General features: G+C 47.9%; 1 protein-coding gene across 2 annotated transcripts in view; it reads left to right on the forward strand.

The window, feature by feature from the left end:
- The window catches only part of L3MBTL4 (l(3)mbt-like 4 (Drosophila)), a 465,654-nt gene that overhangs the window by 438,529 nt on the left and 3,994 nt on the right, over positions 1–23,131 (forward strand). For both annotated transcript variants that reach the window (XM_011969788.1, XM_011969787.1), the window contains 2 exons: positions 11,807–11,976; positions 21,247–21,309. In XM_011969788.1, coding sequence (XP_011825178.1) covers positions 11,807–11,976; positions 21,247–21,309 — 233 coding nt within the window. The remainder of the gene's footprint in view (positions 1–11,806; positions 11,977–21,246; positions 21,310–23,131) is intronic.

Genomic DNA, 23,131 nt, shown 5'->3' on the forward strand with positions numbered 1-23,131 from the left:
CCTGAGTCCCATAACAAAGAGCACAGAGCTTTTGCATGTTTGATCTCACTTCAAAGCAAGTCGGTCTTCTTAAGAGTTAGTGTCATACATTGTTTCTTTTTTCATAATTCTAATAATTTTTAAAGAAAAGATTGAAGTCTATGAAATACCAAGAATACTCATTTCTTTAGCTTGTATAACAAAGAACTTTTCATAGTTCTAATCATTTTTAAAGACCGAAGTCTGTGAAATACTAAGAATACTCATTTCTTCTTTTACTTGTGTAACAAAGACAGCCTTAATTTTATTTTCTATTTGACCCATATATATTCCAATCATCACAGCTCACTGTGCTTGCTGCCTGTAATTAGCGGAAGGTAAGACCAGGCCAAGGAGCCCAGAGGATACCAAAAGGTCAGTGGTGGGAGAGCATGTTTGAGTACACACATTTGATTTGTGCGAACAGAAGGAAACCTGAAAAACAGGCAGGAGGGCCTCCTCAGAAAGCTAAGCCGAGGGAAATTTGGTGTGGGCACAGACACCTGGGCATGCTTCCCTAAGCAGCACGGCCAGCAATTGCCATCCTCCTCCTCACTAGCCTTGGTGTGTGCGGGAGGGAACACAAATCAGCCCAGGCAAGGGCGGCTTGAGGAGCAACTCATCCTGTGTGCACCGCTGCTTCTGGCTTCTCTGCAAAGCCAGGAAAATGCTGGAAATATGCACAACTCCTACAAGAGGAAAATAGCCCATTAGCTACTTCTTCATTGAGTTTGCCCAGAAGTGAAATGTGAAAACAAGTGCACAGGCCGGGCACTGTGGCTCATGCCTGTAATCCCAGTACTTTGGGAGGCCGAGGTGGACAGATCACCTGAGGTCAGGGGTTCGAGACCAGCCTGGCCAACATGACAAAATTCCGTCTCTACTAAAAATATAAAAATTGTCCAGGGGTGGTGGCACGTGCCTGTAATCCCAGCTACTCAGGCGGCTGAGGCAGGAGAGTCGCTTGAACCCAGGAGGCAGAGGTTGCAGTGAGCCAAGATCACGCCATTGCAATCCAGCCTGGGTGACAAAAGCAAAACTCTGTCTCAAAAAAAAAAAAACAAATACACAAACTAATTTATTTATATGTTTTCAACAAAAGAATCACAAGTAGACAATATGATGTACACCTGAGATGGGGATGCTTTGTTTCACTTCCTGGGGGCAACCTGACCTCTCACTCTCCCATAGTGGATGGGATGACACGTGGCCTTAGGCCTAGGAGAGTTTCCGCTGAGAAGCAGGAAGAGCTGTCTGCAGGGTGCAGGGAGCACATAAGCCTGTGAAAACAGGTGGTTCCCAGAACAATCCACTTGGCCCTGAGAGCACCCCACAACGCAGACTGACTTTTCTAACTCTGTCTGTCAGCACGTCAGCCTCTCCATGAGGGGAGCCCTCGGCGGTGCCTGGGAGCTAGCATCTGCGCTGAGCTCTGTGCCAGGGACGAGGCGACTTTCTGTGCCAGGGACAAGCAGGGTGAGCAGCAGCCCTGTTTTCCCAGAGAGGTGAGTGTGGCCCCTGGAGGCGATGTGTGCCTTTACTGCCTGCCAGGCAGAGCCCAGGTGGCTGTCATTCCTATACCCTAAGGTGCTCCTTTGACTAGGTCTCCAAGGGTCCCACGCAGGATCCCTGGGAGCAATGTTTATTTTGAGATAAATCTGACAATACCTCCAGGGGCCTATCTTGAGATTGAGATGCTGAGTATTGCAACGCAGAGGCTTACCTTGCTAAAGAAGAGACGACCTTTCTTTTCAGGATGATCGGGCCACGCTCTGCCCCCTAAAGTGTGACTTCTGCCTGTCACCTTCTAAACAGGAATGTACAGGCCGTGTGAGAAATCACCCACTATTGAAGGATTGGAGGAAAAGAATGCCCCTGGTGTGGTAGGCTCTAGGATGAGTACCCCAGCTCCACCCTGGGCTGCTGAATCACTTTTGTCAAGTTGCATTGTGCCTCTGAGACTGCTGCGTTATCTGTCAGAGAGGGCTAATAGCACCATCCTTCAGGAAGTCACTTGGAGTGGATAAAACAGATGATTAAGAGGCGCCCAGCACAGGCTTGATCCCTGGCTCCTGGCAGGGATCTTTCTATTTGATCCCAGCCTTGTCATTCTGATTGTGCGCTCCTGGATAACAGGTACAGTGCTGTGCCCTGGGCTGGCTGTGTGTCCACATGAGCCTGGGAACCTTGGAGACACACTGGACCTCAGGAGTCTTTTCAGTCAGGGGTCTCTCTGATCAAGTTGACCCCTGTGGACCCTCTGTTCAAATGGTGTGCCCAGGGGTTGGGAATGCGGCAGCCCAGAGAGAAGGGAGGCACAATCCATGAGGATTCATTCATAGCATGGACAGAGTGTGGGGCAGCTCCAGGCTTTCCTTCATCCAAGAAGGATCCGCTCTTTTGCCCCTTCCCAAGAGTTATTCCTGCCCCGTTGGTTGTCAGCAAACAGCTATTGAGCACCTCTGTGTACCAGGTGCTGTGCCAGGGGGTGGAGGTTACAAAAACAAATAGAATATGGTGTCTGCCCTGCCAGAGGTAGGTCATGCTCAGATTTTAAGGCTGATAACTTATATTCGTTCCCCTGCCCCTCGCTGTGAGGGCTGAGAGAGCAGCAGACAGACCTGCTCAGGCTTTTGGACTGGTCGCACTGCACTCCACCGTAGGTCTGAGTGTCCATACAACTGAACTCAGGGCTTACTTTCCCGTTTATTAGCTCCTGTCAACCAGTGCTACCATCTACTGTTGGAATTAAAGTACAGTTAAACCATGTCCTCAGGCAGTGTAATGTCTTCTTTTGTGTCCCACTCACAGATGTATAAAGTGGTAGGGCCTTTCAGTTTTGTGCACGCCCAACCCAGCCGGGCTTGTTGCTCAATATCTGCACGTGGAGAGCAGGGTAGGAAGTGACCAGGCAGGAGGATACCTAAAAACAAGAAACCTCAAAATAAGAGCCACACTAGTCTCCTGGTCAGGTTGATGCTGGTGTCCTTTCAGTTATGGTCTCTCCTCTGCCAGTAAAGGTCTAAAACTACATGCTTGGTGATTGGGGTGTAGTATCGCTCAAAATAAGTTAATTAATGATGTCTCAAGCGGTGTGAAGCAGATAATAAACTAAAAGGTTGCTCTCTAGCCATCAAAAAACCAGCTGCATGGAAGTCTTGTGTTGGATGACTAACCTATCAAAAGTTACTATGGATTTTCCTGCACTTTTGTGAAAACGACACCAGGGATATCTGCTCCTCAAGTATGAAATTGAGGAGTGAGTGAGATTTCATGTCACCAACAATTCCCAGCCTTTTCAGCAATGAGTATATTTGACAAGTAAGGCACCACAGGATAAAAACTCATTGTTTTCACTGGTACAGAGTAAGTCAGCATTTGCCACCGCCCTATCTATCCCTTCAGTATAATTCCTCAGAAGGCACCACAGTCCCATTGTGTGTTAAGCGCCTGTGCTGCACTGCACCATGTGTCAGGTTCGCACTCTGCCATGCGTCTCTGGGTATGAATTGGAAATGGCTGCCCTTGACTTCTTACTCTGTTCATGGGGGCTGGAAAAAATAAATGGACAATTTCCATAAAGGGTAGCCAGTGGCAGGGTGCCCAGGGACAGCCTTGGGGAGGCAAGACGTACCTCCTCCCGGGCTGACGGATGCCACAGAGGGTGACGAGGCCTGAGGGTGGCAAGGAGTCTGTGTCCCAGCCCAAGTGCTCTGGACAGGGCCTGTGCACCTGGAACTCCAAGCCTCTGGGTCTAGAGAACCCTAAAGACAGACTTCTGGGGTTGGGGAGCCCTTAAAAGAATGCTTGCTGGAATAGTATCAACAGCAGGAACTCAAACCCTGCCCTCAGGAATGAAAGCTGGAGGCTGAGCCCCTTCCTAGAGTCGTGACTGTCTCCTGCTCTAGGAAGTGTCTTATCTGCCACTTCCCTGCATATTAAGTGACTTATTCCCTCAGGATTCTACTGTATTTGCCAATCAGCCCCTTGCAAGTGCCTGTGTGGGGCCAGCAAGGCCCTGGGAGCCTGATGCTCCATGCCAGTCAGCCTGGGTGGGAGAAGCACAGCGGACAGGGGAGGCCGTGGCAGCCCCTTGGGAAGGGAGGGAGCCGACTCAGTTCCTGGATGGAATCAAGGAAGGAGAGACAGAGACGTGCAGAGGCGAATGGAAGACTCTGGGGGCTAACTTGGGTAGCCGCTGAGGAGACCATGAGGAGACGGAGGCCCTCCTGGAGGAACCATCGCAGCTTACAGGGAGGAGCTGGACACCACAGAGCACATGCCCGCCTGGGAGGAGGGGCCTCTCAGTCCTCAGAGATGCCACCATGTGGAGCAGACAGCAGGACTGAGGCTGGCCTGAGGGCAGAGGGGCCACTTCTCCCTGAATGAGGGAGCAGGACTGAGGTGGGAAGGTAGCCCACTGAGAGCTGTTGTAAAGCCGGACAGCCGGAGCCCCGAGGAACTGGTCACATGCCCTGGAGGTTGGAGAGCAATGCCTGAAGGATGCCCTCGGGAGTCCAGAGACTCCTAAACTCGGTTCCCTCCGTCTGCCCTGCCGGGACCCAAGCCCTAGGCAGGAAACAGCAGCTGGGTTGCCACACAATCCTTTTAGCATGAGTGATTTGGGGCTGGGCAGCGACACTTCTAGAGAAAGTGGCTCTAAATCTGAACAGCTCCTAACTTAGTTTTGAAAGTCATTCTTTGCTGCTTTTGCAGTAAGTGAAAAATGTCCCTGCTTTCTGGCATGGGGGCGTTCATTCAGTCATTCCTACGTCCACTCAGCGGGTACTTGTTGAGCATCAGTTATAAGCCAGACAAACACATGGCTCAGAGTCTCAGGGCAAATGACCCATGGAGCCAACACAAGCACCCAGGTCATCCCCCAGACAGACTCTTCCACTCCTCTAGACTATCCATGACCTCCCGTCTTCAGCCTTCTGTTACTGGATTTCTGGGGCAGGGTGGAATCCAGGCTATTCAAGCCCTGTTATCATTACTCCACAAGAGTCATGTGAATTGGATCCAGCCACCCAGCCTCTTCCTGCGCCCCAGGTGGAGCTGGTAAGAGGCCATGGGCTCAGTACTCTTCTGGACATGCGCTGTCCCAGTAGAAACAGAATGCTGGCCACTTAGGGAGTTTGAAAATTTCTACTGGCCATATTTAACGTAATCAGAAGAAACAAGTAAAATTAGTTTTGACGGCATATTCTATTTCACCCAATAGATCCAAAACATCATTTCAACGTGTAAATCAAGATTCAAAAAATTATTAAGGAGATATTTTACATTCTGTTTTTTGCTACTAAGTAATCAAAATACAGGAAGTACTATAGCACATCTCAGTTCGCATGCTTCACGTTTCAGGTGCTCTGTAGTGTGGCTAGTGGCTACTGTTACTGGACAGTACACAGATCTGGGACATCCCAGGCTCTTCATTCAACTTCTAACCCTCTTGATAGCCTATTAGGCAGTGGCCAATCTCTCACTCTTGTGTGCTTCATCTCCCATATTTATGTAAAATTGATGAAGAGACTGCTTGTGGTGAGGGAAGACCAATAGCTAAAATTAGAAAACACTCTGCAGATATCCATGTATGAATGCTAAATAATAAGGGTATGAGAAACAGAAGACAGTGCAGCAGACAGGCCATGCCGATGTCTGAGGAGCAATATGACTTGGCATCTAAGAAACAGCATGTGCTGAGTGCCTGCTGTGAGAGAGAGGAGCGTTCCTGAGGAGCTCGTGTTCCCAACGGAAATAGACAGTTGTCTTGCCCATCATAGTGAGACCTCTCCTGTTCTGCTTTTTACTTTTGTTTTGGGGATAAAGACATGGAAATGAAGAGGGACTGAGCAGACTCAGACGCATCAAAATCAAGAGAAGAAGGTACAGCTGAGAAATGGCAGCTCCAAACATGTTCAGTACGCAGGGCATGAGAACAGGTGACCGTGGGAAGAAAACAACGTTCCCAGGTGAAAAGCCATCTCTGAACATTTCATTGCTTCTCCAACAGAAGTCACTATGGGAGCACAGGGCCTGGATGGAGTAACTTCCCACTCAGTGCCAGATGAATTGATAGGACTTGGTCGGTGACTGTCACAGATTACACAGTGGGTGAGAGCAGTCACATAATTGGATTTGGGGACCGACTGCATTATTTTTTTACTTCCTCCTTTTTGCAGCAGAGAACACAGTAGAACTGCTGCCCCTTTCATTGAAGAAAAGGTTACTTGTGAAACGGGTCTCCGTTTTTAGTGGGATTAAAAATAACTCAAGGCCCAGTCATGCAGACTGTGGTTTACCATTTATGACTCACTTGCTTCAGTTTTGTTTTGTGAGGCTTTTGTGAAGAAACAGCCATGTTTTTAAAGAACATTTCCATAAAGGATTTTCCTTCTCATGTGTCAGGGTAGAGCAGAAGTGGGAAGGATGAGTGAGAGGGCAGGGAAGAAATCAGGGACCTACCTTTATGTTATTTTCAGACGAATTAAAATCCTTTAGTCTCTAAAAACTTTTCTCCTTCTTTTTTTTTTTTTTTTAAATAGAGACAGGGTCTCTCTCTGTTGCCCAAACTGGGGTGCAGTGGTGTGATCATAACTCATTGCAGCTTCAACCTCCTGAACTCAAGTGATCCTCCTGCCTCAGCCTCCCAAGTAGCCAAGACTACAGGTGCATGTCACCATGCCCAGCTAATTTTTTCTTTTTTGTAGAGACAGAGTCTCACTGTGTGTCAAGTCTGGTCTTGAACTCCTGACCTCAAGCAATTCTCCCGCCTTGGCCTCCCAAAGTGCTAAAATTACAGGTGTGACCACTGCACCTGACTGAATACTTTTCTTTTTAATCTGTGGAATGGGAAGCAGACAGTGCTGTGCCTCGTATCACAAGTCTGTCTAGTCATTTCACTGGAAAGGCAGCCCTAGGTCACACGCTGTCCACAACTGGCTGGTCTGGCTGTCTCAGGCACTCTGGAAAAGACTGACCTTCCCCTGGCTGTGGCATTCTGACTTTTAACGGCAGATAAACTTACCAGTAGACTTGCATCTCATCAGGGAATCAACTGGATTCCAGTGTGGTGTTTATTGCCTCTGCAGGAGGGGCAATGACTTTTCTTTGGAGATGGGTTACTCCTCTCTAAGTGTTGCTGGACTCAAGATCCACAGACAAGTCTTCCAGTGCTGTGGTCCAGGGCCCCTTGGGACCCTGCAGCTGGACACAGAGCTGAACATATTGGCCTTGGAAACTTGAGGGTGCAGTACATCTCTAAGCACCTTAAATGAAATCATTAAACACTTCATCATATGTTTTTTTGAAGGCCATAAAATCCAAAAGAAACACTACCCACAGCAAGAAAAATGGTAGCAAAACAATTCTTTCAACCAAACCCCTCAATGACAAACCACCGAAGTTACAAGTTTTATGTACTCCATTTTCTGGAAGGAGAAGGCATCTTACACATAAGGATACCTTTATTTATTGTCACACTGGTGTTAGAGGCAAAGGCAGTATTACATATACATTTCATTTTCTGGTGCAGAGGACATTTTGATTAATTAGAATGTTAAAATCTCCAGTAGGAAGGCTGCTTTTGCAGGCTGAATTTCCTTGGCTGACTTTTAGGGGAGCTGGGTAGGAGTCATGACGGCAGTGAGGTCATGCAACTGGGAAGCATCTCATGTCCCTCAGCTGTGTTAGGTGGAAACAGGGCTGTGATGCCTGCTGTGGTGGATGAAATACACAAATGATCCTTCTGCCCTATTACTGTGGCAAACATCCTTATCAAATCTGGAAGTCTCCATTTACCCAAAGTGCCCCAAGAGAGAAGAATCTGATCCTTCTCATTCGATGAGAATGGTTTCTGGGAAGAATACATGCCTTCATTATCAGCTTATGTTCTTTAATTTATTAACAACTTTTTAGTGAGTATCTGATGTGACATAAATCACGCTGGGCTTTGTAAAAAAAAGTTAAAATCTGTGTGTTCGCATATTACAAAAATTTATGCAAATTTTAAGTGGATATTTTCAAAAGTCTAATTTTATACACAGAATTTAAAATAATGCAAATCACCCTAAATTTTAAAAGGCTGTCAAGAGCCACATAATTTCTAAGCTGGCAGGCCAAGAGCATTTTAGCATCTGACACAGTTGCCACACATCGGCAACAGGCTGCCTGGGAAGCAGATGTCCCCCCCGCGGTGGCAGATCTCACTTCCTTCCACTAGGACTTCTGCAAATGATTTCAGTGGCCGCTGCTGGTCATTCCAGGACCACTCAGGTGTGAAATCTGAACATGGCCCTCAAGACCCTGGATCTCAGTCTGGATTTCACATTTTGTAAGTTTCACACTGACTTTGGAAGTGGTGTATGTCCCCACATTCACTATCATTACAACTTAAAATACCTTTATAACTTATGACAATAATATAATATCTGACATGTGTTGAACACGTTATGTACCAGGAGCTGTCCAAATCGCAGCAACTCAATGAGGTATAAGTTTTGCTCTTACTCCGTCCTATTCTATTCTATTCTCCTTTTTTGTTCCCCTCCTATTACCCCATTTTAGAGTTAGAAAACCTTGATATGTAGAAATTAAGTACCTCATCCCAGGTCACTCAGCTGTTATGTAGGGAGATCACTAGGCCACAGAGCTCCTGAGGCAAGTACACACAAGCATTTTTTCAGCTAGACCTGACTATCCCACCCTGAAATCATCTGCTGTAGAAGACATTAGACCTGCTAAAGGGTACAAAGAAGGCAAAACAGCCCCCACGAAACACTCCCCAAATGCAAACTAGTCTTGCATTGTGTTATTTTAGAATAAGGCCGCTTCCCTTTATCAATCCTGACCTCAAGAGGTTTGCAGATCGCAGTTAAAGTATTACCTGCCACTGAGTGTTCACAACACGCTGGGGACCTTGCTAAGCACCTTCTGCAACTTCTCCTTTTCCCTCACACCAGCTCTGCATGACAGACACTGTCACCTCTAGGCATGTCTTAGAGATGACAGAATGGTTATTCCAGGTTCCCTATCCAGGGACTCCCTCCCTAGACCAACTCAAGTCTTTTTGAGTTTTCAAATGCTCAACTTTCGAACTTTCTGTCTCGTGATGTACAATTGATACAGTAAAGTTGATAATAGTAAAACATTATCTGTGTTCAGCATATAACAGATTCTGGCAAGAATTTCGCAGAACTTGAGGTTGCTGATAAACAGACACAAGCCCTTATGGCCAGTGAAAACTCGGAACCCCAGGTAGGGGCTCCACAGCCCAGCAAGTGCTTTCCCCACCACCCATGTGGGACTCCCTTTGGCATATAGAGCCTATTCCCCACAGCATTCCTGCACTCCCAAATTCAGTTTTATTCAGGCTTCCCTTCAAATAGTTTGATTTAATAGGGACACAGGTAACTGTATTCAAAAGCCACAGATAATATAAAGCCAGCCTGAATTCAAATGCACAGCATAAAGCTAGAACTCAATCTCTTTCGTTGTGACCTAAAGGCCATCTTGCTACTTGGACTAACGGAAGTCACCATCTGTCATCTTCCAGAGCCCAGAACCAGCCCTGAGAGTGGCAAGCAGTGGACTGAGGAGCCCCTGGACTATTCAGCCACACATTAGGTGTCTTTCCAAGAGTCTGCCCCGGCACTCAAAGCAGATAATTTGCTTCCAGAATTATGGTGTGGGAAATTTTCTTGCTGGGGAGCACACAGATTTCCGGGTTTTGTGTGTCTTTTTTTCTGTTACATTTTTAATGACTTCAGCCTTCATTTGGGAATCACAGAAATCTAATCAGCATCACTTGACATATTTATTCTTCCAGTATGTAAGATTCATTCACTGTGTCTTTTCAGAGTCCTATATATTTTGAAATTATGCATGATTAATTTCCCCAAGGCATGAGTGTGAGATACATATATGTTGGGTTTAAGTCCACACCATTTCAGCAAAAACAACTGATTGAGTGATGTGGTTATTCTTTTCCAGAATAAAGCCCAGTTTGGGCCGAGGTCTTAATCCCTAAGAGTGCAGGGCTTTAACTGCTGGCTTCCCAGCAAAGCCCTTGGATCATTTCTGTGTCACTGCAACTTCAGACTGACCCTGTGACGTTCCCACTCCAGGTTTCAAGGGCTTGTTTTGTACATGTCCCTTGTCCAGCCTGACAACTTCATTAAAAACCATTCATATTTGCCAACATACTGCCTTTGCAAGGAAGATGCGAGGTTTCCTTTCAGAACCTGCAGACTTACGTACTGTTGTCTGAACTACACAGAAGAGGTAACCTATTTACATGCTAAAAAGGTCAGTGTTGGACAATCAGCAGTTCAAGATGAATTTGCTGCTGCTTGCACCTGGAGCATAAGAATTGGGGAGAACCTGATAATTTTGCTGCCTCTTTATCTGTGTAGACAGTTCCGATCCACGAGAGTCGTATTGCACAGAGAAGCCCAGTGATGGACAAGCTCGCTCAGAGTTTAGAACCTTTCTGATTACTAATGAGTATATGCGACTGTGACCATGCAGGTCAGCCTCACCTACTAAAAGCTGTAATTAATTTGAGGTGGAAATATTTGCATAATGGTTTTTCAGATTCTGTTAGTAAAACAAAAACCATCATAATAGACCCTAAATTATGTGGCTACTGCTTATTTAACCTTCTCTTTGCATTACAAAAGGTTGACTTCTGGAGGGCTTCAAACATTTCCTGTTGTGATCTTTTCAAAGTCTCTTCTAACATCAGCAGTTTTATTTTGCTAATGTGTGTTGAAAGTGTCTTAAAAGATGTCATTATAAAGGCATTGGTTTTCTCTGAAATCTCTATCATATTTTTGCTCCTTATCCATTTGTAGATTTAAGCTAAATAATTAGGGAATTGAGACCCACGCCTTTTCCTTAAATGTTGGGATGTAACGTTAGAGTAAAGTCACTCTTGAAGACAGGAAACCAGCACAGAAGGCTGTTGATAAGCACAGGGCTGAAATGCACGGAGATCCGATCTCCCGTTGAAGTCTCACTCCTTGGTTGCAGCAGCCAATCTTGTGCAACCAAACAGCCATTGTCCTTTGTACCTTAAAACCATGGTACATGCAGAGCTGCTCAGAAAAGAGCACCGCATCTAAGAGTGCCTGTGTTAGGGAGGTCATGTCTCAGCTTCCGCTGCTTTCCAAAGCCCCAGGCTGCCACAGGATGTCACCCCAGGTGAGGTCATGGTGCACTGCTGGGGATCTGCAGCAGCAGCAGCTGGTATCACCCAGCTTCTCATGGGGACCCTTGCTACATGTCATGTTCAGTATCTCTCAGGGGATTTATAAAGCCAGATGTGGACTGAGGCTCACTCTGTCTTTAGAGACTCATGAGGCCGCTTCCAGGAAGAAATTATTCTTTGTGCGCATACACATCCCAGATGGTTCAGTGTGCCAGTCTGCTTAGTAGTCAAATTCTGCATGGTTCTTTGATTCCTCTGACTCCTAATTTAAGGAGAGAGAAGCCAGTGGCAGTGACAAGTGACCATCAAACAGCATCTTACAGAGATTATTTGAATGTGGCTGAAACACAGCCACAGTCTTCTAGGCATGGGTAACATATGTCTTCTATGACCACTGCTCAAAAACAGACTGGTGGCATAGGGTATGCGTGGGGGTGATGCTGTACGATCAGAAGACACGGGTTCTGGTGGTGTCGGCACTTTCCCTGCCCTGACTTGGGCCCTCTGGACTGTGGGGCTGACGCAGCAGTGCTTGCTCTCTGGGAACCTGAGCCTCACCCCACCCCACCTCTCTTGTAGAATCCTCAGCGGAGCAGGCGCAGCAGGCACTTCACCAGTCAGTGTTCATGTCCACGGTGTCAGCCCACCCTTTTCGGGACCTTCCCCTCGGCAGGGAGCAACACTGCAAGCTGCTTCCAGGCGTGGCTGATATCCGGGCCAGCCAAGTGGCACGATGGACTGTGGATGAGGTGAGTGGAGCTGCTGGAGTCCAGGGCTGGGGTGTGCCTGCTGCTAAGAAATAGGCAGAAGGTGCCCACTGACCATTCTCTAATGTCTGGGACAGCGCCCTTTTTCTCTTAGGCATTGCATCCGCCATATAAACTTTAAAACCCAAATTAGAGGGAGAAGCCAGGCATGGTTTTGAGGAGATGAGGAAAGCCCGCCACTTGCCCAGATGGTTTTGTACCTCCCCTCTGCAGCCTTATTCCAGTGCCCCCCGAGCCCCAGAGCCATCAGCTGGGGCTAATTCAAGCAGAGAGGCTTAAGCCTCCAATTCCACATCACAGATTTAATTTGGGGAAGCACAAATGTGCAAGCATCTGAGGCTTGCATCCCAGCCACGTGTGCTCTGGGAGAGTTGCCCAGCCCAGGACATCCTGCACCTCAAGGATCTATTTGCCAGTTGCCCTGTGGTCTCGTGGGATCCAGGCACACTCATGGCAGAGAAGGGCCCTGCTGCAGGTTTGCTCCTCTAAAGCTACAAGATGAGCAGGCCCACCTTTGGTTCAGTTATAAAGTATATTTGGTCACAACGTTATATGAGAAGCTGCACAGAGGGCACAAGTTGGATCAGATTTCAATATAAACATTCCTTACAATATTGATTATTTTACATGTCGTCTTATTTTATTTAGAGACAGGGTCTTGCTCTGTTACCCAGGCTGGAGTGTAGTGGCATGATCATAGCTCACTGCAGCCTCGAACTCCTGGACTCAAGTGATCCTCCCACCTCAGCCTTCTGAGTAGCTGGGTCTATAAGCATGTGCCACCACACCTAGCTATTTTTTTTCGTTTGTTTTGTGGATACGGGGTCTCACTATGTTGCCCATGCTAGTCTCGAACTCCTGGCCTCAAACAATTCTCCCACCTCAGCCTCCCAAAGCACTGGGGTTATGTGCAGGAGCCACCTTGCCTGGCTTCAGTAATGGTTATTAATAAGGATCAGTTAAGCCCCATTGCTTTACAATAATGCTGTAGAAATGCTTCATATTTAAGGTGGTATTATTTAAGGAATGTACCTCTTACCTGTAATTCCTTTTGATAAAGATACTGTTTTCACTAGTCAGGCCTTAAATTGTTTTTTAAAAGAAGAAAAATCCTGGGTCACTCTGAGGGCAAGATTAGAGCTACAGCCGCAGTTAAATTAGACACACAGTGTTCCTGGAGCACTCACTGCAGTCAACTTAATCTTGGTTTAAGCCCGCCTTCCCAGCCTTGGGCCAAGGAACAGGCGGGCCAACGCCCACCCAGAAATTGGAGCCATTCATTTGAAGTGCCACCTTTTTAAAGTAAGACTGAGAGTGTCTCCTCTGCCCTCTTTGTTGCTGGGCTCGTGGCCCCTGGCATCGTCGCTGCCCGGCACAGAAGGATGCCCTGGGGAGAGCAGCGCCAGATCCCAGCCTCAGTTCCACTCCCACCTGCGTGTGCAGAGTGACAGAGTTCTGATCGTGAGGAATGTGGTGGAGAAGGCAGAATTCTGGGCATGTCTCTGCCCAGCTTACAACAATCCCTGGCTCCCCCTGGCACCCTTCACCCTCTGTGAAGTCCTCCCTTCCTCCCTTGCCTGCCCTGCCATTCTTGCCCTCCCCTCCTGCCCCAGGGAGTCCTGTTGCCCCAGCCTGTTCTCATACTCACACAGTCCTGCCTTCTCCCACTCAGACCACTGCCAGCAGCAGTCTGGGGCTCCATGCTCTCTTCCACCTCCTGTGCATCCTCGGACTGAGCCAGAGGTCACCTCTGGCAGGACATCCACACTCTGGCCTGACCCCACACTCACTTGCCATGACATCTTGAGAACCCCTCACTACACCCGGAAGTTAGTAGACACCCAGTAAATGTTTGTTGAATGAATGTTGAATGACAAGGAAATCAATGGTGGCCTAAATTTTGAAACAAAAGTGGGATGTATCTAATCAGAAAAAAGAAGGGAAGCCATTCCAGTTGATGGGGAAACAGAGGAGGTTGCATGGAAGTGAGTTTCACAGACTTAGTGATGGCAGACACGCACCACGCCCTGTGCGGTCATTCATCATGCTAAACCAGCTATGTGAATATAATGACAGGAAGGCAGATACTCACTTGCCCATTTTATTCACGGGGAAGTTGAGATACCCAGAGATGAAGTGACTTGTATCAGGCCACACAGTCAGAACCAGGCCATGAGCTGACGTCCTGCCCACCATGCTCACGGTGGCCCCAGGCACAGAGGAAAGGGACCCAGGAGCGGGAGATGGGCCTGCTGTGGAAGGCCTCAGGGGCCGGGCAGAGGGTGTGCACAGCCCACAGTCTGCTGGACAGAGTCATTCTGGGTTCTTGTGCGGAAAGTCACTTTGTGAAGATGGTGTTTCAGGAAGATGAGAATTGCAGAGATCTGTAGAGAGTAAGGTGAGAAGGGCGGAGGAGAAGGAGACACCCAGGAAGTGGAACCATCAGGGCCTTCGTGGGGCGCTGCCAACCAAAGAACCCGGATTCGATAGATATTTCAAAGGCACAGGCAGTAGCACAGGGAGGTAGATTAGACATAGAAGAAGAAAAAGTGAGATGCACCAAATGCGATTCCATTTATAGTCTCGGCGCTAAACAGTTTAGTACTTGATTGGGGTAATAGTATGTGAGAGCTGAAAGGCCCAAAGAGTTCATCTGAAAGAATGGGGAAAGAGTGTGCTATTAGAAGTGAAATTTGGGGACAGAGTCCAGTTTGGGAGCAGGAGGATAACATGGTGACTTCATTATTGGACATGTGACTCACGATTAGCAGTCCCTGTGAATCACAGTGGTGGATATAGAGACGTCCCAGTGGACATAAACTCAAGATGGTTGCCCTTAAAGGCTGCAGCCAGAGGGTACCAAGGGGCATTTCCCAAGGGTGTGAGTGTCCAGAGTTAGGGTGAGGATGGGTCAGCAGGGCCCCAGTTAGAAAGAGGGAAGAGGGGCTGCAAAGGGGCTCTGACTTCCAGAGAGTCCCTGGACGCCAGGTGTCAGGGGAAGATGAAGCCAGAGCATATGGTGCAGCAGGACAGGTGTCAGAGCTGGTCAGGTTTTGAGGCTGGGTTTGTGGAGTTGTGCCTCAAAGAATTTGGAAAAATTGTGTACAGTATATGTATTTTTAATGGATAAGGGCCAGAGATTTTATTAACTTCTCAGGGATGCCTTTATGCAATAAGAACAGACACCACTGTTAGGGACATTAGCAGTGACTAGGAAATGGGAGGGAGCTCTGATTGGACAGATTTCAAGTATGGCACTTAACAGAAGCAAAATCACGAGACTGGGAGGTGATTCAAGGGAAGTAGCTTGTCTAGGTGAAAGTGTCATTAGGACAGGGAAGCTCTCAGAAGGAAGACCAGAGAAAGAGAAGCTGTTAGGAAGATGAGAGCCCTGGTCCTTAGTTCTCTGTTGTGGGTGCAGGTGGAATCTCAGCCCTTGCTGCTGGGAGAGGCCTTAGAACTTTTCTAGATTTAAAATATCAGCCATGAGAAAGGCTAAGTGCCTCGCATACAACGCTCCTGCTCCTGCTGCTTCCATAACCCTGACTTCCGTCAGGGATTCATTCCACAGAAAACCATTGTCATAGTTCCCTACTGTTGAGCATAACTCAGTCTTGCTGTCTCCCCAACTAGATGCCCTGAGGACAAGGACCACATCCTGAATTTCTTTCCATGTCCTCACACACTACAGCACATTTCCCAGTACCAACATAGGTCCTCAGGAATCATCTCTGATGGGTTGAAAATGGGGGCTTTGTGATTGCTGTATTTGTGTCTTTGACAGTAAGGGAGCCACTTAGGGGCCCCCGGTGAGTACCTACCCACAGCAGAGCGTAGGGCTGCTTAGAGAAGGCACAGTAAGAATGATGAGCAGGGCAGCAATGATGTGAACGGCAGTTCAGGGCTGAGCTGGACTGGTGGGGGCCCAGGGCTGCTTTTGTGCTTTGTCGGCACTGGGCGTTTCAGAGAGGAGCCTACACAACCGGGGACGGGCTGTGTTGGAATGAACTGGGCATCCCTCAGGAAGAGTTAACACGGGTGTCTGCGGCCGAAGGTGAGGTGAAAGCACAGCCTCTTTGTCTGCCTTTCTGGCCCGGGAGGAAGACCTCTGCTCTGCTAATGCCACCTGTGAAGAGAGGCCAGCGCGGGGCCTTTGTAACACTCCACAGAGCTGTGAGCTGCCTCTTAACTCCTTTGTTACTGTGGCTGTCTCTCCAAGAGCAGTGCTTTTCCAAGCGCAGATAGGCTGGGAAGTCAATTTAGTGGTTATAAAACGAAAGACCAGACAAGATGAGAGCACATCATAGGTAATAAGGGTTGTTGCTTTGCTAAACTTCGGTGAGGGATGTGTGTGGGTGTGTGCACGTGATAAGTTATGGAGATGTAAAGTATATGTCTTATTCTGGGTCATGAAGATATCCTGTACAAGAGCATAAGCTTTTACGAGTAGGGACTAGTATAGTTTCATATATTTTTATATCTTTTAATCTTTTGCTATCTTATTGCAAAGCATCTTGCACAGAAGAGGGTTTGACAAATGTTCGAGTGAGTAAATGAGTTCATGAATGAATAGGCAGGTGGGTTTTATGTAGTCTGTTCCCTGATTCTGCCAGGTATATATGTCTAGGCACACGGAGGCAGGCAGGGCATGATATGTGGTGTGCTCATTTACCACCCTCGGTATGACTCAGGTAAGCCTGGTGCACGTATGGGTACTTTTATTTCTCTTATTAAAAAATACTTCTTAAAGCACCACATATAAATTGCTCTAGCCTCAACCAAGTGCTCCCTAAATGTTCATTAACTTTAAAAGATGGCAGTCACTTTAAAAGCAGCCTTTACACAGGAAGGGGTGCTTTTGAAAAATTCAGGGTACTGCTAACTAAGCAGAGCAGCCTTATACAATTGAGCCCTTAAAAAAAAGGGCAAATAAACTCTGCTGTTAAAAAATAAGACCCAGGCTGGCAACAGGGTCCCCAGTGGACGATTAGCCGGTATAGTCCGGCACATATCTACAGGCTCAGCGAGATAGAGAACACCGGCATTTGGAAAGATTTAAAGCAGCAGCAGCCCCACGGAAGAACACGAGGCCTGCTGGGCTTCAGCGATGATGCCAGGGAAAGTAGGTCGTGGGGGAAGTGAGGTCGGCTGGCGGGATGGGCTCCTCTCAGAGCCTGGGCAGTGTCATCCCTCCTAGTTTCCCCAAACTGCTGTCTCATACTTAGAATTAACTTTCTCAGTGTCCTTCCAAAACAGAGCAAGGATTTTAGCTGTAGGACACTGTGTGCCTGAGAATGTGGGAAGTGCTGGTGTGTCAGTGGTCACAGCACTGTGGGGGGCACTTCCCAGAGTCAAGTCAAGGGGAGACACCCGCGTGGCAGCCCCCCACACCACCAGGCGCTGCCCAGAGCCAAAGCCAAGGCCCAGGCCACCCACTGGGCTCCAACAGTGTGATCACCCCCTTTGAAAAACCAGGTGACCCCACTGCTATGGCTTCTGTGGGTGCAGGGCAAGTGGATGGTCATTTCGTCTTTCGCAGAGGTTATGCGCCTCTGGACAGCTGTCCACATTTTCCACAAATGTGAAGAAAAAATCTCTCTCTCTTTTAATGGGAGAATGAAAGGGAAACTTCTTGATGTTACTCTATTCTGTGCTAAAACTCACGGCTTTCATTGAGAAAATCTGTAGCAAAGCTTTCTATGAAAGCTCAAAATACAATTTATTTGTAGGGGAAGTAATTACCAACTAATAATACTGAATCAAAGCCTTTGCATATTTTAAAATTCTTGGCCAGAGAAGTCTGCTTAATAGAGTTCATGGAACTTGTTCCTTATTTTGGAAAAAGAAAAGATAAGATAAACTGAATCGAATGGGAATCTCTTTCCAAAATAGCAGAGCCTTTCGGAGGAGTGTGAAGCTGAGGAGGGTGGCCAGGTGGAGGATGAGGTGGAGACGGCAAGTGCTACTTGCAGGCCAGGCAGAGGCCACCTTGGGGCAGAGCCGCGTCTGCTCTGTTGATGCTTTGGTTTAACACGTTATTTATTTCCTTTAAAAAAAATCCAATTTACCTTTCATACATTGACAATGATTTCTTGGCCAATGATACTGAGAAGGAAGACTGTGGTCTTTTTTTTGTTTGCCCAGAAAAGGACAGTTTAACATAGGCAAACCGTCAAAGCAACTTGCAACACTTCTGCTGTGAACGGTCCTTTGAACAAGTATGGAAAAGAGACCATGTTTCCAACCAACCACTTCTTTCCCCTAGCAGTGGGGAAACCACTGTCCCTGTGCTGACGTGGCTTTCCCACTGCAGTGAGTGATTGACATCCGACAAAACATGGTTCCTTAGCTAGTTACTGGTCCCTCTTCTCTATTATTTCCTCCTGCGACACTCAGCCCTCCTTCCTGTGAAAAAGTGAGTCCAGCAGAACAACTGCGGCAATGTTGCCCCCAGGGGCATTTGGCAACATCTGGGCATATTTTTGGTTGTTACAACTGGGAAGGGGGCTTTGCTACTGGCACCTTGTGAGTAAAGGGCAGGGATGCCGTTAAACATCCCACAACACCCAGGCCAGCCCTCACAGCAAAAAGTTACCTGGCCTGAGGTGTCCATATTGAGGTTGAGGAACGTGGCTTTACAGCATTCTCCTGTGTTCATCTTTCATTCCTGCCCTGCCTAGCCCTGAGGCTCAGCACGAGTCCGTCCAGACCCTGCTGGACCATTCCTCTAGCTTCCTGCAGCGCTGTGATTCTCGGCCCTCAGTGCACACTGGAACCAACTGGGAAGCTCTAAAAATATCTACCCAGTGCTTGGACCCAATCCAGCTCCATTAATTTATCATCTGTGTGGCATGAGGCCTGGACGACAGTCAGCGTGAAAGCTCCAGTGTCCCGCCAGGGTGGAGTGCCAGGGCTTAGGGCTCCCCACTGCTGTGGAGGAAGTACAGACCCACACCTGGAACCACGCGGCCCTCCCCAATTCCCGCCACTCCCTGTCTACTCCTCAGCTCAGTCAAACTGCACTCCTCCAGCTCCTCACACCCGCCCTTTGGCCCTGTGCTGTCCTGCTTTGGGGTTTGCTCCTGGGATTCTCTATGCCTAGAATTCTTCCCCCGCCCATCCACCCCAAATCGCCACGGTGGAAATACTGTGCATCCAACAGTAACCCTCTCACGGTCCCCCTTCTTCCTGATGTCCTTCCTGAAGTCCCACCTAAGATTTGTGGAGTCCCTTCCTAACACCCATAGCCTTCCTACCTTTCTCAAGGGTGTTAGCACATTTGACCACATGTTGTAGTGAGTGATAAGCTTTCATGTCCTCCCGGTTCCCCTCAATCCTCCCACCACTAATCAAATCAACTCATTGAAAATTCAAGCACAACAAGCTCCCAGGGCAGCTCTTCTAGCAGCCAGCCTGAGGCCTCACACGCAGGCAGGGTTGGAGTATATATGAACAGCAGAGTGGTCTGGGGAATGACAGAGCCAGGCCACTCTCCATGTCCTGGGCCACCAACCGCACTGCCACTGCCATCACCTGCCCCAGTTGCCCTCTGCAGTTTGACCAGTGGCATTCCACAGCTTTCATTAGCTCCCAGCAAGTACTGAGCACGTGCTCTACATGCTTCCTTCTCACCTAGAACAAGAAAACTGTATTAGCCCAGCAAACAGACTCGGCTTCCTCTGCCTGAATTGCCAGTGTCGGGTTCTCGGGTGAATTCGCTCATAATACTGAGAGCCCAGCCAGCAGAGGCACTCACTAGCACAGATGCTCCTGGGGCTTGGAGGGGAACCTGCATGACAGCAGTATGGCTGGTGTGGAACTTTTTTTTTTTTTTTTTAAATCCCTATCACTCCAAACTTTATATGAAGATTGTAAAACGACTCAAGAATATATTTGCAGCGCCAGGGGTGAGTAAAGCAGACATGGACATGCAGATCACCCCTAAAAAGAAGATATTCTGAACTCTTCACATTTGCACTGACTAAATATAGCTGTGAGACCACAGGGGACAGAGCTCAGGAGGGGCACAGGTGTCCAGCCCTAGGGTACGCCCTGTGGGAGTTGGCCCTTACTGCTCTGTCACCTGGGATCAGCAAACACCTGGTGCTATCTCCTGCACCATCAAGGGCAGCGTCGGCGGACTTCTCCTGGAGAGGCTGGGAGGGAGCCTGTGCTCACAGAGCTCTCTGAGGGTGGGACGTGTTGATACACTGCACTCTCCAGCCTCGAGAACCTTCCCCATGAAACCGGGGAGAGGAGAAGGGCCAGCACCCACAATTCGGTTGACACAAGAAGCAGAGAGCCAAAAAAAAACAAAACAAACAAGACAGTTCCCCTAGAAGTATCACCTCCCGAGATGACATTTACTGTTGCACTCCAGCCTGCCTTTCATCCCTTGCTGCGACAGGACTGGAGTTGGGCAGTAGTGCAGACCACCCAGCTGTCGTTTCTGATGTTGGGAGTCTACCCTTTATCATGTTTGTTCAATCAGCTTCCCAAAGGTATCTATTAGGAGCACTCAGTGGCTTCCTGAGCTGATAGCCAGATCTTTGTCTGAGCTCTCTCTTGTTAAAAGGATATTTGGGGGCATGTGGGGGCATGGTGAGGGTGGGAAGTTGAAATGAAGAGACTGATTCTCCAAAACGTAGGGCCTAGAGATAGCAAACCTGAATTCCAAAATGTCCCTGCTACTTACCAACCGTGTATGGCCCTGGGTAAGTGCTGAACCTCATTTAACCATCATTTATGTGGGAATTCAGCTCCGCATAGATTCTCTGATCGCCTGTGGTTCACCAGGCTCCAGGTAAGGAACTGGGCCACAGAGATGAGTAGGAGAAGGCCTTGCCTTTGGGTCTGCCTTTTAAAGGCAAGCGGGCAGGTCCTCACTCCTGCCTGTTGCTGTGATAACTGCTGCACAAGTCCACTGGCCTCGCCCTCACTGACCCCACAGGGGAGTCAGGAGAATCAGATACAGAACTTGCAGAATGCCAGAGCTTCACATATGGAGGCTGTTACTGTCATCATTATAACCATAACCCGGTGCAGGTCAGTCCAGTAATAAGAGGACAGAAAAAATACTGGGGGCTGGTCTAATTTCTCAGTTGACAAATGCTCATGCAACTTGATAGATACTATTTAATTCCCAAGTGTTTGAGAGACTTTAAGTATATTTTACTTAAATGTTGGATTACTACAACCCTAAAATTATTTCAGGTGCATGTATTAAATTAGGCTTTTCATCTTGCACTATAGGTGGCTGAGTTTGTGCAGTCTCTTCTGGGCTGTGAAGAACATGCCAAGTGCTTTAAGAAAGAGGTAAGAAATGCGTGTGTGTGTGTATATATATATATATATATACTTCTAGACCCAGAAGTGTTTTGTTATCATTTACTTAAGTGTAAATAAGTACAATTTGGGGCAGCAAGAGAAAGGAGATCCAGCAGGAATAGAGCCCAATTCTGCAGTGTGAGACCAAGCGGGGTCAGTCTCTGCCTTCAGTCCTCTTATATTTTGCTAGGTTTTGTTGCAGAATGCCATGGTGCTTGGTGCATACAGCATGCTCAGTACATATACTGTTTGCTGGAAGAGTAAATGAACAAGATAATTAATTATTACCTATCGGTGTCATGAGGCCTCTCCATTGGTGGCTTGAAGCCATTTGGGGGAAGGCAGGAATCCTCCTTTGGGATTGCACCTGGGAAAGAGAAGAGATTTGTGTACTCCAAAGTCAGCATGGGACCCTCCTACCTATCCCTGCCCTGCATTTGCTTCCAGAGAAGCCCCAAATCCTTCTCAGGGGTTTCTATCTTCTGCCCCGTCTTGGTTGGGAACATACTGAACTGCTTCGCATATTTCCTGGAATTAGTATCCATAGCTACAGGAGCCCTGGAAGAGACTGGACCAGCTACAAAATGATGCACATACTAATCCCAGTGATGGTGTATCGGGGCTTGCCACGTGCCAGGCACGGTGCTAAGCATTTTACAACCGTTGTCCTTTGATCCTTGTGACAACTCTACAATGGCAGCTTACTGATGAAGAAGCTCAGGCCCAGGAAGGTTAGGCAGAGCAAGAAAAGGGCACAGTCGGATTCCAGCTCATATCCATCTGAGAGCTCAGAGCCTCCATTGTTGCTCTAGAACTCTCCAAGAAAACCACCCTCGTAGAAACTGAAAGGCAGTACGCACCTCTCCCTCTCTCAGGTTCAGAGCATGCATGGGTTAAGGGAAGTGCTCACTGACTTTTGGGTTCTGGACCCCTCCAAGCACAGTAGAGGAACTCAGCATCAAGGTCAGATGGTCTCAGTCTGGGTAGCTGCTGCATGTGGGGTTCGCCTGGCTCTGCCTGAGCTCAGCATGGCTTGGGCATAGTTGGCCGCGCTCACACATACAGTCCACTCTGCAGGTAGTGATGCCCAAGGCCCGCCTTGTCCTCAAGTCTGTCCACATAGGGGAAGAGGGAGTGGCTCTTTGCAGGCTGACTTGCTTATATTTGGCACTCACTGACCAGAACTGTCACTTTAGACAGATTGCTGAACCCCTCTTATCCCTCCTCTCTGAAACACAGATTTACGAGAGGGGCCCTTAAAGATTAGGATGATCATGTTTGAAGCACCGAGCCCTGTTCTTGTCCCAAAGTAGGGGCTTAATAAAGGCAGCAGTATACAGCAGAGGGTCTCCTCTGGGCTCCAACAAGCCCTGCCCGAAATCCCAACTTTGCCCCTTAGAAGCTGTGTGAGCTTGGGCAAGTCATTAAGCTTGCAATTCCAGGTTTCCTCTCCTATATTACAGGGTTATCAGGGGATCAAACCCATATAATAGATTATTATAGCTCCATAACTGTTAGCTGTTATCATCACCATCATGACCTTATTCTTAGGACCTTATATTTGGACAGCGATTTTTGCCTGAAAATGCTGGACCTGAGCCAGGTCAGGGTATGGATGTAGGCTCATTCTCTCTCCTCTGCCTTGGGGAAAATGCCTTTTCCGAGGGGAAAAGTGCTTCCTCCTCTAGATGGATGAATCCTTATCAGACAATATATCATAAATGCACAGAAAGGTTTTAAAACCTTTTTTAAATGTTAAAACTTTAAAACCCTACCCCTCGGGTCCCAGGGAAATTCTATCAGTGAGACA

The sequence above is a fragment of the Mandrillus leucophaeus genome, unplaced genomic scaffold, assembly GCF_000951045.1.
Source record: "Mandrillus leucophaeus isolate KB7577 unplaced genomic scaffold, Mleu.le_1.0 Scaffold903, whole genome shotgun sequence".
Classification (NCBI taxonomy): domain Eukaryota; kingdom Metazoa; phylum Chordata; class Mammalia; order Primates; family Cercopithecidae; genus Mandrillus; species Mandrillus leucophaeus.